This window comes from Cebus imitator, unplaced genomic scaffold (assembly GCF_001604975.1).
Source record: "Cebus imitator isolate Cc_AM_T3 unplaced genomic scaffold, Cebus_imitator-1.0 Scaffold964, whole genome shotgun sequence".
In the NCBI taxonomy this organism is placed as follows: Eukaryota; Metazoa; Chordata; class Mammalia; order Primates; family Cebidae; genus Cebus; species Cebus imitator.
In genome coordinates this window covers 108,497-126,820 of record NW_016108279.1, presented here as the reverse complement: position 1 = coordinate 126,820, position 18,324 = coordinate 108,497, and the positions used below count along the sequence as shown (strand labels likewise).

The following is an 18,324-nucleotide window of genomic DNA, read 5'->3' as shown; positions in this document are numbered from 1 at the left end:
GAAGTATAGGTAAGTAAACAAGTAGCTTTTGAGACAGGCAAAATTGATAAGATGTGTTATAGTTAGCAAGTAAGTAACTCGTAAGATGTACTAAAGATAAATAGAATATGGATGAATCTGGAAAGCATTATTCTCAGCAAAGTGCCACAAGAACAGAAAATCAAACACCACATGTTATCACTCATAGGTGGGTGTTGAACAACGAGAACACATGGACACAGGGAGGGAAGCATCACACACTGGGGTCTGTTGGGGGGGAATAGGGGAGGGACAGCGGGGTGTGGGGAGGTTAGGGAGGGATAACATGGGGAGAAATGCCAGATATAGGTGACAGAGGGATGGAGGCAGCAAACCACCTTGTCATGTAAGTACCTATGCAACAACCCTGCATGATCTGCACATGTAACCCAGAACCTAAAGTACAATTAAAAAAATGAAAGTCAGTAGACTTAAAAAAGAATATGATAGAACAAACAAGAGTATTACTTATAAATAGAAAGAGACAGGAACACCAACTCATAAGGTATCCTGCCACCTTGGTTATATTATACTTAAATTAACCACCAACTCGTGACAGTCAGTATTGTTCCACTGAACACAGATAAAACCCATCACTGTTCAGGCTAATTGATAAGCTATAAGCTTAGGTAAGCAAGGTATGCAATTAACCTTGAGCACTTTCAGTCTGATTGGGCCCCCTTTTCAAACCTCTACTCTGGTCCTCATAACCAATAAGGCTGATGGAACAAAGACAGACAGAGGCAGGGTTTATGGACATTGCATAACACAGCACTCAGGAAATGTGGTCCTTCATCCTGTTTATACCCTCTCCTAAGTCTGTTAACTTACTCCATCTCTTTGGTTCTTGGTGTGTGTGTGTATACATATGTATATTTATGTACATGTATATATGTATATTTTCATTTTTCAAAAAAATTGATTTAATAAACCATGTGACTCAAACATTTTATATATTTTTATTTATTTTTTTTTTTGAGGCAGAGTCTCACTGTGTCACCCAGGCTGGGGGCAATCTTGGCTCACTGCAACCTCCGCCTCCTGGGTTCAAGCAATTCTCCTGCCTCAGCCTCCCAAGTAGCTGGGACTACAGGCATGTGCCACCACGCCTGGCTAACTTTTGTATTTTTAGTAGAGACTGGGTTTCACCATGTTGGCCAGGCTGGTCTTGAACTCCCAACCTCAAGCGATCCACCTGCCTCAGCCTCCCAAAGTGCCGGGATTGCAGGCGTGAGCCACCGCGCCGGGCCTGACTCAAGCATTTCAATTTGGTCTGTGAGCCTTTCTATTCCGAGACTTCTGGGCTAGCTTGCGTGGTCGCATATTGAAGACTATCATCGTATCAAGGGAATTTCTCACATTAACAGACCCCAATGGATAAAGAGAAAAGGGATCATAATTCATAGTTTGGACTTTACCTAAAGAAATAGGACAATAATATGAAATAATTGGCTAAAATACTGGGGGCCCGGTATTGATCTGGGTGGTGACAGGGCCAATCAAAGGGGCTGATTTAGGAATCCAGGATAGTTTTGAGAGCCCTAGGAACAAGGTGAAGAAGGAACATAATTAATTTTATTTTAGACATTTTAGTTAAAGCAATAAGACAAATTAAGTAACTGACATAAATAATGTGGGGGTGGGACTTAGGACTGGCCAAGGGGCACAACAGAGCTGATTTGGGGGAGGTGTCAGGGACACCTCTTGCAGTGGGGCCTCTCTCCCTCTGAATATATATAAGTAATAATGACAAAGAGATTGTATTAGTCTATTTTCACACTGCTATAAATACCTGAGACTGGGTAATTTACAAAGAAAAAAGGTTAAGTTGGCTCACTGTTCTGCAGGCTGTACAGGAAGCATGGAAGCATCTGCTTCCAGGGAGGTCTGAGGGAGCTTTTACTCATGGCAGAAGCCAAAGACGGAGCAGGCATCGTATGTGGCAGGAGCAGGAGGAAGAGAGGAAGGAGGTGCTACACACGTTTACACAACCAGATCTCACCAGAAGTCACTAACTATACAGTACCAAGGGGGGGAAGGTGCTAAACCATACATGAGAACTCCACCCCATGATCCAATCACCTCCCATCAGACCCCTCTTCCAACATGGGATTACAATTTGACATGAGATTTGGATGGGGACACAGATCTAAACCACATCAGAGATGGAACACAGAAGTGACATTCATTGAACACTGTGTCCGGAATACAGGCTGATCCCATCCCATACACCTGTGATCACTGCAGGGTCTTCAGGGCAACTCCTCTTTGGGCAGAAACCCCAGTGATCACCTCCCACTTCCACCCAACTCCCCATTGCCACCAACACAAGGTCATGCATCAATGAGACCCCAAGACCCTCTAACGTCTGACACCACAGATCCCCATCACCCCCAGAGTGCACCTCATTCCAGCAATCTTCCTACCTTGACTGCCCAGCATTCTTGCCCTCTTCACTCATTAGCACCATGCCATGCTTTGCCACTTGCCTGCACTGCTCTTCACCCAACCCCATTTACCACTGTCATTCACACTGTGCCTCATATCACTCCCAATTTCCTCCACTCTGTCCACTCACGACCACTGTACTCCCTCCTCCTCTCCCCAACACTACTCATGTTTACTTACACTCAACTGTTTCTTCTCCATTCACTCCGCTGGATATTTCTCCCATTTCACCCTACTCTTCCCTGTTCACCACCCTTCTGCCCCTCTTTACTCCATTCACTCCCCCACACTTTGCCCTCCGTTACTCTCCTCTCTCTCTTCCTCCAATCCCAGTCCTTTTATTCACATGCTGATGTTCATCTCCATCCCTTCCCCTGTCGGTGCTTCACTCACCTCCATTCACCCACATGTGGCCCATCAGCTTGCCATTTGTGTCCCAGGAAGCAGGAGTCCAAGATCCACCTCAAATGGTGAGATCTGACCCTCACTCTCACCCCACTACAGGATAGCATTCAATGGACCTGAAACCCTAGGAAGGGTCTCTATAAGTAGAAAGGCAAAATAGCTTTATTTCCAGTGTCCTTGGGCGTCTTTCAAGCAGACTGCACCAGGAGCAAGCCAGTCTGCCCCACATTTCCTCTCCCTGTAAAGGCACTGAATGTAACAAGTTTACCTTACATAGTTCCTAAAGTGAGCCTATGGTTTGTTTCCTTGCAGGATTACTCAGGGAAAAAAGAAGGCCCAGAAGGGCACAGGGAGGGTCTCAGGTCTAACTCCGCACCTGTTTTGATAAAGCCAACCATTGCCCATCCCTAGTTTTTCATAGCTTAAGTTGTCCAGTTCCAGCAAAAAGATGGCCCCAGTGCAAAGCCACAGAAGCATGTGGGCCACAAATACAGTAATTCACAAGTAGGACTTCTCGTTCTGAAGTAAACGTCCTATTATGTGGTCTTTGGCTATGTCCATTCAGACCATCACTCTCAATCTGTCTCTCACCTTGGAAAATATCATCAGCACTAGTGTGACCTTAGAGGAGCAAGTCATTCAGCCTCTCTATGGATTCGTGTTTTGTAGCACTTATAAAAAGTGTTTGTACGATGTAATAAAAATCATTTTGTTAAGATATGGAAAGACATCTGCAGGCTTTAATACAGTATTTTTTCACAGATGTCACTGTGCATACTAAATAAGAAATATGGGGGCCAGGCACGGTGGCTCAAGCCTGTAATCCCAGCACTTTGGGAGGCCATGGCAGGTGGATCACAAGGTCAGAAGTTCGGGACCAGCCTGGCCAATATGGTGAAATCCTGTCTCTACTAAAAATACAAAATTTAGCTGGGCGTGGTGGCACACACCTGTAGTCCCAGCTGCTCAGGAGGCTGAGGCAGGAGAATTGCTCGAACCCAGGAAGGTGGAGGTGGCAGTGAGCCAAGATCCCACCACTGCACTCCAACCTGGGGAACAGAATGAGACTCCATCTCAAAAAAATAAAATAAATAAGAAATATGTTCCAGTCTCAATTACTTTAGTTACCTAATGTGGTCCCACCTGACCTGAGAATCACTTTATTTGGCAACCTCAAAAAAATAATGCCTATGTGCCTCTGGAAATGACTGAATATCTGTTGTTCTATCTGCATGGTTATTCAATTTATTCACTAAAAAATAAACATTACATTGAGCATATCTATATTAAACGTTATAAAATCCTGTACCTAGACTGTGACTTTACTATAGCAGTAATAGAACAAAATAGCTTTTTAAATGTTTTATTTTTTGTAAAGGTGGTACATCCACATAGTACAAAAAGTACATCCACATTTCCAAAAGCTATGAAAGGATATAGCTGTCTCCCTTTCAATTCCATACCCGCAGCCACCACTGCTCCTTCCTCTCCCTAGGTAATCAGGGTTACCAGGTTCTCGTGTCTCTTTCCAGAGATAACTTATGCATTCACAATCAATTATGTACTTACCATTTTTCTCTTTTATATACAAATGGCAGCATATTATACTCACTGTCCTGAACCTTGTTTTTCCTACCTAATAATGTAACCTGAAGGTTATTCCACATCACTACATAAATGGTATCCAAGTTCTCCTTATTTATTCATTTTTGTCTACCCAAGAGTATGCTGTATGAATATACCACAATTTAGGGAACCTGAACCCTGGTGGTGTCATTTAGACAGCTTCCAATTTTTTTTCACAAACAATGCATTAATGAATATTTCTGTATGTTCATCATTTTCTACATATGTGAGTATATACATTCCTAGAAGTGGAATTGCTGGCCCAAAAAACAAATGCATTTGTGGTTTTGATTACTTTTGAATCATTCCTCTTTGAATGAGAAGAGTTTTTCCTGGACTTGATATTTGCTGGAGGTTCATGTGGGAAAAGAAACCAGGGCCACATTCTAAGCAGATCAGTTTTGTTTTGTTTTGTTTTGTTTTTGACAACAGACTTTTTCCCCCCACACCTGTTAGTTATTTCTGACTTTACTTCTCCCAAGTCAGCAAATAGGGGCAGCTGTAGAGCTCTTCGCAAGGAAAAGTCCCTTCTCTTCCCCCAGCACCCCCATAACTGTTGCTCCCATCAGTAGACTACCTTCTGCAAATATGGCTTGCCTGAGTGACTCCTTCTCAAGGCCCCAGCCTGTTTCTCCTCAGATCCCAAATGGTCTAGGAAACATCCTACCTCCTACCTGCCCACGCACTGTTACCAGTGTTATATCTATGGTTCTGCACCTCGGGATATATTCTGAACCTCAGCCAAGAGTCCTTACCAGTGCTGTCTCACATCTGCAGCCTTGAGCATGCTTGCTCTGAAATCTCCTGCACCAGCGATTCATTTCCTCTGCCTGTGGCAGCCCTCTCATCAGGGTTGCAGCTGCCTCCTAATTTTGTCAGATACAGAGATTACACTTCTGCTTTTTCTCCTGTAGCTTTTGGGTAATGACTGAGATGAAAAGAAGAAAGGCTGACTTTACTCTCATATTTAAACCAGAAGTCAGAACATACTTTTAAAATGTGAATTAAATTGACACAACTTTCCGTCGGTGTCCATAATAGACACTGTTAGAACTCTCTAATGTGCCGTGAACTTTGACTTTCGAGTGTGGCCTCTTCCATGGGCTTTCTTTCCTGTATGGGTTCGCTGATGTACAATAAGATTTGATTTTTGGGTAAAGGCTTTCCCACATTCTGTACATTTATAGGGTTTCTCTCCAGTATGAGTTCTTTGATGTACAGTGAATGTTGACTTTTCTCGGAAGGCTTTGCCACACTCAGGGCATGCATAGGGTTTCTCTCCTGTGTGCGTTCTCTGATGTATTATGAGCTGTGACTTCTGGCTAAAAGCTTTCCAACATACAGGACATTCATAGGGTTTCTCTCCTGTATGAATTCTCTGATGTATAATGAGCTTTGACTTTTCTCTGAAGGCTTTGCCACATTCATTACATTTATAGGGTTTTTCTTCTGTATGAGTTCTTTGATGTATGATGAGATATGATTTCTGTGAAAATGCTTTTTCACATTCATTGCACTCATAAGGTTTCTCTCCTGTATGACCTCTCTGATGTAGCATGAGGTAGGACTTCTGAGAGAAGGCTTTCTCACATTCATTACATTCAAAGGGTTTCTCTCCTGAATGAGTTCTCTGATGTACACCAAGGTTTGACTTTTGTGTGAAGGTTTTCCCACACACATCACATTCATAGGGTTTCTCTCCTGTATGAGTTCTTTGATGCACAATAAGGGTTGACTTCTCATTGAAAGACTTCCCACATTCAGTACATTTATGAGGTTTCTCTCCCGTATGGGTTCTCTGGTGTATAATGAGAGTTGACTTATCACTGAACGTTTTCTTACACTCATTACATTCATGGGGTTTCTTTCCTGTATGGGTACTATGATGTATAATTAGATCAAGCTTCTGTATGAAAGATTCTCCACATTTAGTGCATTCATAGGTTTTCTCTCCTGTGTGGGTTTTCTGATGGACAATGAGGTTGGACTTCTGAGTGAACGCTTTTCCACATTCATTACATTCATAAGGCTTCTCTCCTGTGTGAGTCCTGTAATGTATGATGACAGTTGACTTTTCTCTGAAGGCTTTTCCACATTCGGGACACTCAAAGGGTCTTTCTCCTGTATGAGTTCGCAAGTGTATAATGAGCTGAGATTTTTGGCTAAAGGCTTTCCCACATTCGGTACATCCAAAAGGTTTCTCTCCCGTATGAGTTCTCCAATGTACAATGAGGTGTGACTTCTTGCTGAAGGTTTTCCTACATGCAGTACATTCAAAGGGTTTCTCCCCATTTTTAATTCTCTGATGTAGACTAAGTCCTTTCTTTCGCCTAAGGCCTTTCCCACACTCTCTATAGCCATAGGGCTTCACTCCAGGATTTGTTTTCTCATACTCAGTATGAAAGAATAATTTTGCACATCCATTATCATATTTATTTTCTGCAGAACTTCTACTAAATAAGTCTAAATTATCCACTATATTATTTCCAAATGATTCATGTTTCTCAGGTCTTTGTATTGAAGCAACAAGGTTTGTACTCAGATGAATTATGTTTCCAAACTCATGACAGTCACGACCACTCTCGGTGGTAATTGTTTTCTTGTCAGAAAATCCAGCTTGCATCAGCAGACATTTACCTTGGTCATCCTGATGTTGCCTCTCAATCTGTTCATTAACTTGACAGACTTCTAGAAAGAAGTACAATAAACCACCTTTATGCTTTGACATTATGGAAAGGACCTTCTTTAGAATTATTCTGCTATATGAAAGCTGATACTATCATCTCATTTTATCAGAGTTCCCGGAGAGAGAGTTTTTTACTGAACTCAAACCTGCTGGTTTTTTTGTTACCAAGAACAATCTTACCCTGATACCTCAGTCTTTCTTACCTCTATTTATACATCATACCTGACTTCCATCAACTCTGAGAAATGTATACCCTTAATCTTCAGTTATCATATAAACCCTTTTTTTTTTAAGAGACAGAATCTCAGCTCTGTTGCCAGGCTGGAGTTTAGGAGCAAAATCACAGCTCACTGCAGCCTCGACCTCTTGAGCTCAAGCAATCCTCCCACCTCAGCCTCCTGAGTAGCTAGGACTACAAGCATGAGCCACCACATCTTGCTAATTTTTGTATTTTTTTGTAGAGACAAGGTCTCACTATGTTGCCCATGCTGGTCTCAAATTCTTGCTCTCAAGCAATCCTCCTGCCTCAGCCTCCCAAAGTGCTGAAATTACAGGCATGAGCCACCACACCTAGCCAGTATCATATGAAGTCTTAACTGTACCTGACTTACAGAATTTCCATCTAGGTGGAAATATAACAGCATGATTCCAAGACTCATGTCTTATAATAGTAACACTGAATCCACATTCTCAATGAATGAAAGAAAAATCTAGAATGATTAGGATGACAAAAACAAAAAGCTAAAAATATTTGCCCAATCTGGATTCACCTGTGTATCCATCAGAGCTTGCATTCACAGTTCTTCAACACCACCTTCTTTGCTCCTGTCTATACTATTTCCACTAAAAAGTCTGCCTATTTTGAACTCCAAACCCATTCTCATGTTCCATCACTCACATAATCCTGCCTTCCATATTTTGCGATATTCAGAATCTAGAGAACTTTCAAGAGGCAGGTCAGTCTTTTCTAAAAAGCTTACTCTGATCATCCTATATAACTTAAATATTTATTAACTTCTAAAGTAGTCAGTCATCTGTATCACTCATTTAAACAGTTAAAATTGCAAAGCTTTGCCTTTTTTGCAATTTCATCAATTGCAAGCAGCACATTATTTCACAACATTTTAACATTTCTGAATCCAGATACACCTTACAATCGATGTCATAGGTTAATTGGTGGCAATTTTTCTTTCTTAGTGGTATGTCTTTAAATCTATGGTATCTTGAAGTCAATAAAATATGGCAAGTATTTTTTGTACATATGGTGAATTTTTAATCATTTTTTATAGTTTACTTTTCTTCTTAGTTTTCCTCAAATTTTTATATGAAAATTTTCAAGCATAGAAAAAAAGTTGAAAGAAGAATACAATAACTACTCATATTACCACTTAGATTCAATAGTGTTAACATTTTGCTACAGTGATACTGAATTTTAACATGGATTATGCAGCTGTGGTTTTTCTTCCTGTGACTTCCTTTCCTTAGCTAGTTAAGCATTAGTTCTTAACCAGAGATGAACAACAAAATCACATGAAGAGCTTTTTACAAAATGCTCTCCATGGGACCCAAGCTCCACCAAAGATTTGCCGAATCTGAATCTTCTTAGGTAGTAAGAAGCAGTATAGCCCAGGGTCCTGGGCTCTCTAGCCCAGGAGAAAATCCTGGCTCAACCTTTCACTTGGTCTATGACTGCAGGCAAGGGATCTAATCTATTTGTATTTTACTTCCCCACCCACAAAGGAATTCTAACAGTGGCCACCCAAATGGGTGTTGAGAGAATTAAATTACTTATAACAGGGCTTGCATGGTACAGAGGAAGTGCTTTAGATTGTTTACTACTATTACTACTACTACTATTATGATTTTTAAGAATCACTACATCACTATAAAGAGTGTCTTTATATATTTAATATGTTCTAGAATAGTAAATGAAAAATGGTGAATGGTGAATAAAACTGTGCATTCACTGTTACCTGAGGCAGAAAACAGGGAAAAACTAGGTGATGGTGGAGGCCATTTTGAGCCACAGGAGAGGGAAGCTGAAGGGTTTTTTAAGTGCGGGGGTGGGGTATGTTGGGGGAGTGGTATGAGTTTCATCACCTTGCATCTTTTATAGCAAAGAATGAGATGAGATCACTTTCTAAAAGAGAGGGAAAAACAAATTGGAGTGGAGGTTTAAAGGAAGCAATAAGCTGTTATAAGACATGGAATCAAACCTAAGTGTCCATCAAAGAATATCAATGGATAAAGAAAATGTCATCTATTTATACAATGGAATACTGTTCAGCCATAAAAAAGAATTTAATACTGTCATTTGCAGCTAAATGGATAAACCTGGAGGACATTATGTTAAGTGAAATACACCAGGCACAAAAAGACAAATACTATATGATCTCACTCATATGTGGGAGCTAAAAGAGTTGATCTCATAGAAGTAGAGAGCAGAATAGTGACCAGACACTGGGAGGTAAAGAAGGGAGGAGAGGATAGGGAAAGGTTGGTAAATGGGTGCAAAGATACAGTTAGGTAGGAGGAATAAGTTTCAGTATTACATTGCACAGCAGGGTGTCTGTAGTTAACAATAATATACTATATGTTTCAGAATAGCTAAAAGATTTTGAATGTTCTCACCACAAAGAAATAAACATTTGACGTGATGAATATACTAATTTGATTATGACACACTGTATACATGCATCAAAACATCACACTATACTCTATAAATATGTATAATTATGTGTCAACTAAAAATAAAACTTATTAAAATTTTTTAAAAACTGTGCATAGGAAATGAATAAATACATACTCATATAGGCTCATGTTGTAAAAAATGATGGGAGAATAAACCTTTAAATTTTAATAAAGGTTACCTATGAGGAAGGAAGGAAGGGAGTGGAATGGAAAGGGAAAGAAGCTGGACTTTTCTGAGTATACCATGTTTTCTATATTGGACTTTGGAACCAAGTAAGGATTCCTTAATAATGGTAAATATTCTTTCTTCTGCATTTCCTAATGACCATGCTGAAAAGTCTTGATTCTCAATGGCACCAAAATGATTACCTCAATTCATTCAACTCACTATTACAAACAACAGTCTCAAGAAGAATACTAGTAATACTACCATCAGATGTAAGATTAATAAATTAAAAACCTTTAAGTCCAAAATTTGATTTGGAAATATTAATTTGAATATATATTTTTTCTGTAAAAAATGTATACATAACAGTTCCTACCTCTGTCAATGAAAAGGCCTCAAAACAATTCTCTAACCTCTAAATCGTGGGCTTAAAATATTATTTTCCACTAAAAAGAACCAGGGCCCCTTGGAGAAATGGCCAATTCTAGGTCAGAGGCAGCAAATATACAAAAGGAGCCTGGGACATGTTTTAACACCAGAAAGCAAGGAAGCTACCAAAGACTCAGGAGTCAACTTGAGGGAGTTTCCACTGGCCAAAGATGGGACAGCATCATGTGCAATATGGATAATAAGACAATGGATTAAAACATAGAAATGTATACATCCATAAGTCCACAAATGATTCACAAAAAAGACTGGTCACCTTTGGATGATGCTACAAAATCAATTCATTACTTTGAAAACTAGTAAATAAATGGAAAAGCTCAATCACTGAGCCTGGCTTTTCTGTATAATATGTAACTCACGATAGCCAAGTAACAGACGAGAAGGAATTTCTCTTTATAGAATTATTCCAGATAATCAACAAAGAAGGAATAATAGAATATCACCATTTTACATTCACAAATGAATTAATGGATTTAAGCAGTAATCACCAAACCTGAATCTGATCCAGCCTCTACATCAACTAACAAGAAACACAGAGAATTATGTTAAATTCTGCCATGAAGTATTTAACAGCAAAATCCAGAATGTGGAAAACAAAATGACAAATGACCCTTTTTATAGAATGACAAATTTACTTAAAAAAGAAATATTAGGGTAAAAAAAGAGAGATGGAGGGGAAGCATCTATAGACTGTAAGAGACAAGAATCTGAGTAGCTAAGAGCACACCCAGCAGCAGATCCTGATTTCTAAATACCATTCCCCCTAATAGGAATCAAACATCCTTGGAGAATTTGCTGATTCCAGGTCTGAAAAAGAGAATATACAAGGTAAATCTGGAATATACATTTGTGCTAGAAAGTGAGGGACTGCTCAAAGAATGATAGGAACATGTCAAAAGGACAGAGGAACCAGCCTGAAGAGACTCCTACAAGCCAAATTGAAGACAATTTGAACATGAAAGTGAATAATGACTGCAATGGATAAGATATTGAAAAAATGAAAATTAACCATCTTAGGCCAGGTGTGGTGGCTCAAGCCTGTAATCCCAGCACTTTGAGAGGCCAAGGTGGGCAGATCATCTGAGGTCAGGAGTTCGAGACCAGCCTAGCCAACATGGCAAAACCCCATCTTTACTAAAAATACAAAAATAAGCCAGCATAGTGGCACATGCCTGTAATCCCAGTTACTCGGGAGACTGAGGCAGGAGAATCACTTGAACCTGGGAGGCAGAGGTTGCAGTGAGCCGAGATTGTACCACTGTATTCCAGCCTGGGTGACAGAGTGAGACTGTCTCAAAAAAAAAAAAAAAAATCAACCATCTTGGTAATAACTGATTCAGACAAGACAAGAATCATCAGTGAATGTTAAAAGCATTGGGTAAAAGTTTTTGAGGAACAGGGTATTCACACAGTTTGGCACGTCCTCAAAATGTTAAACATACAGTTCCTTTTATACCACATGGTATAATTCCAATCCTATGTATCTACCCAAAAGAAATAAAAACATATATCACCACAAAAACTTGTACATGAATGTTCACAGCACCATTATCCATAATAACCAAAAAGGAGAAACAAGCAAAATGTCCATCGATTGATGAACAGACAAACAAAATGTGTTCTATCCTAACAATGGAATTTTATTCCTCCATAAAAACGAATGAAGTACTGATACATGGTACAACATAGATGAACCTTGAAAACATGCCAAGTGAAAGAAACTAGACATAAAAGGCCACATTTTGTCTGACTCCATGTAAATAAAATGTCCAGAATAGGCAAAACCATAGAGACAAAATAGATCAGTGGTTGCCAGGGAGTGAGGGGAAGAGGGAAGGGAGAGTGACTCCTAGGGAGTAGGGGCTTCTTTTCAGTGTGATGAATACCTTCTAGAATTAGGTAGCGGTGATGGTTGCAGAACTCTGTGAATATACTAAAAACTACTGAATTGTATACTTTAAAAGGGTGAATTTATTGATATGTGAATCATATCTCAATAAAGCTACTTTTAAAAACTAGATAACTAAGATGTTTTAAGAAAGCAAATCTAACAAATATCTAAACTGAACAAGAAGACTGGACTCAGGTTGTTCAACCTCGAATTAGAGCATTAGAGTCCAGGCTTGTGACTAATATGGGCCTGGCCTCAGATAAGTCAGTGACAGGTGAGAGTCATGAAAGTGGCAGGGCCAGGGGGTCGTGGCATTTAAAAGACACTCCTATGGTACAAAAGAATTGTGCAGAAACTTGAAGGTAAGCACCAACTTAAGGAGAGTGATCTGGTGTATGGGGGACAGAGGGAGTGTCAGTCTTGTATCTGAGGTGTTCATGTCCCTGTCCTCCAACAGTGCCAAGGGCCAGAACCTTTTCCAAAGATATTCCTGAAAGCCCTGTCAGAGGGCCTCACCTCTGACTAATAGGGTGGAACTTCATGTCCCCAGAACCTGGGTCAAAATTCCACATACCTGGAAAGCTCCAAAATGGGATTTTTCCTTCTACCAGGCATTCTTCTACCTCCAACTTGAGGATGAGGTCTGGTTTAGTAACCTGCTGCCCTGTTGATGAGAAATGACAGTGATACTTCCTTGGCTTTCACAGCCTCTGAGACAGAAGAAGTTACATTTTGGGGGCAACACAAGGAACCTATTGCTTGACATAATGGTAAAGTCAAACCATTTAACCTGCGTTTTGAGCTCACAAACACTTTTTCAGGAGAGAAAAGGGGGAAACAGAGAAAGGAAATACCCTCCATTGGAAGCAGTAATCATAAATAGCAAGATTACCTAAGGAAGCCACTCTTACCCACAAAGACCAAGTTGCTGTAGGTCTCCAGCATCACATCTCTGTACAGGGTCCTCTGCAGTGGGTTCAGGTACTGCCACTCCTCCTGGGTGAAAGCCACAGCCACATCTTCAAATGTTACTAGCCCCTGTAATGGTACATTCCTTTTATTTTAACATGCTGACCACTAGGTGATGAGGATAAAATGCAGGGGAACTTCTGATTGGCTTCCTGGTTCATCATGATGACTCAATACTGGATGTCTACTTCATATCAAGTTAGTGATCTACTTTGTGGGAGAATCACAAATCATGGTAAAAAAAACTATTTCATTAAGTAAGAGAATATTTGAGACAATGTCATATCAGCACAAGCATAGACAAACAGTCCAGTGGAACTAAAAAGAGAATCTAAACATGTGTAGACATCTGATTTATGACAAAGTTGGCATAGTAAAGCAGTAGAGAGAAGATGACCTTTTCAATAAATGTGGATGGGTTATTAGGTATCTATATGGGGGAAAATGAAATTTAACCCCTCTAGCCATACATAAAAATTAGCTACAGGTAAATTGTAAATCGAATGTGAGAGGTAAACAATAAAGTTTCTATAAAATAATATAGGAAAATGTTTTCATAAGCTTTGGAATAGGGAAGGAATTCTATAACAAAACATGAAAAGCACTCCTCATAAAGGAAAAGACTTGTAAGTGTTATAAGATCAAAAGTACTACAATGAAAAGGCAATAGATGGGGAGATTACTGGCAATATTCATGAGAGATAAAGGTATTGTATCTAGAATATATAAAACAACCCCTTCAAATCAATAAGAAACACACACAAAAGAATGGATAAGAGAAGTGAATAGGTACTTCATTAAAAAGGAAAACCAAATGATCTATGAACATAAGATAATGTACTCAACCCCATTAGCAATCAGGTAAGTGAAAAATCAAGCCACATTGAAACACCACTATGCACCCACAAGAAAGGTTATAATTAAACAGACTAAAATCACATAATATTATGTTGAAATGAGAACTCTCACACACCATTAGCAGGAATGTAAACTGGTATAATCGTTTTGGCAACAGTTTGGATTACTTACAAAGGTTAATGGTTTGCATACACCATGACCCAGCAATTCTACTCCTAGGTACATATCTTAGAGAAAATCATGTACATGTGCTCTAGAAAACAAGTAGAGGGATGTTCATAGCAGCACTATTTCTAATATTAAGTCACAGATAAAAACCCAAATGTCCATCAACAGTAGAACGGGTAAACTGTGGCACAGTCATTCAATGGAATGTTGTATAGTAACGAAAATGAATGAATTGCATATTGTGAAGCAGGTTCACCCTGCACTCAAAAAATATGGAAGAAACTCTTTTTAACCTTGGGTGAGACAAGTATTTCTTAGATGTGATAGCAAAATTCAAAAGACACTTATTAAGAGATTAAAAAGATACAGAATGGAAGAAGATATCTGCAAATCAAATATCTGACAAGTAACTTGTATTGAGAATATATATATATATATATAAAAACTTCAAAGTTAAAACAAAGTGGGCCAAAGAGATACTTCACCACAGAAGATAAACAGATGGCAAATAAGCACACAAAAAGATGCTCAACATCATTAGGCATGAGGGAACTGTAAATTAAAACCACAATGAGATACTACTACACACCTATTAGAATGGGGAAAAAACTGACAATACTAAGTGCTGGTGAGGATATAGAGCAACTGCACCTCTCCTGTCATAGGCAGGAATACAAAATGGCACACAACCACTTTGGAAAACAATATTCCAATTGTTTATGAAGTTAAGCAAATACTACCATATAACCCTGCAATCCCACACCCATGTTTATTTACCTCAGTGAAATACAAACTTATGTAAACCCAAAAGACTGTACATGAACATCTATATAGCAGCTACATTTTTTAATCATCAAAACCTAGAAACATATCAAATGCTTTCCAACCATGGATAAGTAACCTGAAATTCTCCATATAATGTAATACCACTTGGCAATAAAAATGAGAGAACTAATGATTTATGCAACAGCTAAGTGAAAGAAGCCAGACTCAAAAGGCTGCATACTGTATGATTACATTTATGGGAAATGCAAAAAACTAAATGCCAAGACTGAAAATATATATTTTACTTGTCAACAATACTACTTCTCTGGTCAGCAATACTGTACATTTTGTCACATTTCAATGTGCTGGGAGTGTGACATGAAGGTGAACAACAGAAGCTTCATGGCTGGGACCCTCTGAGACCTCACCCTATGCATCACTCCCTTTGGTTGGTTCTACTTGTATCCTTTTGCTGTAATAAAACTGTAATCATAAGTACGTACTTTTCTGAGTTCTATGAGTCATTCTACCAAATTATTAAACCTGTGTATACTGAGAACCCTTAAGTTCAATCAAGTGTGGAAGACGAAGTGGCACCACTCACCATCACCTCTAGTGACCCACTAGCAAAATTTTTGCTTCCTGTTCCCGCAACATTATGTTCTGCCGGCCTATAGGTCTTAGTTTCAGAGAGAAGAATGCTGCCACCAGGAGACACAACAATGATTCCATTAAACTGGAAGTTACGATTGCTACCTGGCCACTTTGGGCTCCTCCTACCTGTGAGTCAACAGGCTACAAAGGGAGTAATAGCCTTGGCTGGGGTGATGACCCATACTATCAAGATGAAATCACTCTACTACTCCACAACAGAGGTAAGGAAGAGTATGTGTGGAATACAGGAGCTCCCTTAGGGCATCTCTTAGTGTTACCACGCCCTGTGATTAAGGTCAGTGGGAAACTACAACCAAATCCAGGCAGGACTACAAATGGCCCAGACTCTTCAGGAATGAAGGTTTGGGTCACTCTACTGGGTAAAAAAACAAACACAACCCACTGAGGTGCTTGCTGAAGGCAAGGGGAAATACAGAATGGGTAGTAGAAGGTAGTTATCAATATCAGCTATGACCACGTGACCAACTGAAGAAATGAGGACTGTAATTGTCATGAGTATTTCCTCCTCATTTTGTTAAAAACATGTTTGTGCATGTTTACACCTGTACTAAGAAAATATCTTCATTTTATTTCCTTTTTCCTTTGCCATGTGACATAAGATTTACTGACTTCATGTCAACACTTAAGTGTTGTTAACTTTATGTAATGGCATTTAGGTTAAGAATTAGTGCACTTCCAGTTGTATGAAGGATAGCTGTATTATATTAGCATAACACAGTACAAATAAATCTTCAAATAAAGACAAATAAGATTTATTTGTGATTTCAGATGTGTATATTTTCAAGGTGACAAGGAATAGACTCACAATGGTTAATACTGAGTGTCAACTTGATTGGATTGAAGGATGCAAAGTATCATTCCTAGGTGTGTCTGTGAGGGTGTTACAGAGGAGATTAACGTTTGAGTCAATGGACTAAGAGAGGCAGATCCACCCTCAGTCTGGGTGGGTACTGTCTAATCAGCTGTCAGGGCAACTGGAATAAAGCAGGCAGAAGAAGGTGGGAGGAGCTGGCTTGCTGAGTCTTCCAGCCTCATCTTTCTCCCATGCTGGATGCTTCCTGCCCTCAAACATCAGATTCCAAGTTCTTCAGCTTTTGGACTCTTAGACTTACACCAGTGGTTTGCCAGGCCCTTTGGCTGCAGACTGAAGGCTGTACTGTCACCTTCCCTACTTTTGAGGTTTTGGGACTTGGACTGGCTTCCTTGCTCCTCAGCTTGCAGAAAACCTACTGTGGGACTTTACCTTGTGATTGTGAGTCAATACTTCTTAATAATATCCCCCTCATATATTCATCTATCCTATTAATTCTGTCCCTCTAGAGAACCTTGACTAATACAGAAGTCATTGCAACATAATATACATAACGATTATAAAGTGAAACAACATGTCAGAGTTTAGACCAAACATACCAGCCAAATCAGTAAATGTGATTAGGCCTTAAGAAGGCTTATTAAAAAAAGATCTCCAGATTGACACAAGCAAGATCCAGCTGTATGTTGTATACAAGAAATACAACTAAAACAAAGTGATTCAGGAAGTCTAAAAATTCAGATAGGCAATGGTCAACCAGACAAATAAATGGAAACAATAAGAAACCAGAGGTTGAGATCCTGACATTATCCTTAGTCTAAAAATAAAAGGCATGCAAACAAATTGTGTATAAGGATATTCAGTAGGTTGATTTTCCACACAGTGATGTGGGTGCAGCAATTCTGACTCTACTTTCTATATATTGTAGACTCAACAAATGAGTGAATTATTGATGCTAGGAACCAATGCTCTCACTGTTAAAAAGGAAGGGAGATGCAAATATGCAATGAGGGATGACTAAGATTTCCAGGATCCTGTATGAACTCAAAGTATGTATATATGTGTGTGTGGTGTTCATGTGTACACATATATATGTAGACATACAGATGTAGATATATATGTATATACACACATCTTTCTCCACTGAAAGGGCCTAGAAGTAATGATGCCCCAGCAGCAATGAGCACAGCTAGTACCCAAATTTTGGTTTCTAAATATAATTATCCATTAACAGGAACAAGAGCTCCTTAGAGAAATGGGTGATTCCAGGGCTAGGGCAAGTAAAGTTAAAGATGAAGGCTGGAACATCTTGTGCCAGAAAATAAGAACATGCTCAGCTTAGAAATGGACCAAACCTATCAAAGTCTTAAAATTCCACTGTTAGGACTGATATAGTTTGGATATCTGTCCCTCCAAATCTTATGTTAAAATGTGATCCTGGTCAGATGCAGTGGCTCATGCTTGTAATCCCAGCACTCTGGGAGGCCAAGGTGGGCAGATCACTTGAGGTCAGGTGTTCGATACCAGCCTGGCCAACATGGTGAAACCCCATCTCTGCTAAAAATACAAAATTAGCAGGCCGGGCGCGGTGGCTCAAGCCTGTAATCCCAGCACTGTGGGAGGCCGAGGCAGGTGGATCACGGGGTCAAGAGATCGAGACCATCCTGGTCAACATGGTGAAACCCTGTCTCTACTAAAAC

The 18,324-nt window shown here is 39.6% G+C and overlaps 1 protein-coding gene across 8 annotated transcripts in view; it reads right to left on the bottom strand.

The window, feature by feature from the left end:
• Nucleotides 1-4,208: 4,208 nt before the first annotated feature.
• Nucleotides 4,209-18,324, bottom strand: part of ZNF182 (zinc finger protein 182) — a 31,673-nt gene continuing 17,557 nt past the window's right edge. For 6 of the 8 annotated variants that reach the window (XM_037735789.1, XM_037735786.1, XM_017521134.2 and 3 more), the window contains exons 4-6: nucleotides 13,290-13,416; nucleotides 12,953-13,042; nucleotides 4,209-7,185 (exon numbers count right to left, since the gene is read on the bottom strand). In XM_037735789.1, the coding sequence (XP_037591717.1) occupies nucleotides 5,555-7,185; nucleotides 12,953-13,042; nucleotides 13,290-13,416 (1,848 nt within the window). In that variant the 3' untranslated portion in view covers nucleotides 4,209-5,554. The remainder of the gene's footprint in view (nucleotides 7,186-12,952; nucleotides 13,043-13,289; nucleotides 13,417-18,324) is intronic. The other 2 variants (XM_037735790.1, XM_037735788.1) reach the window with 1 other exon arrangement.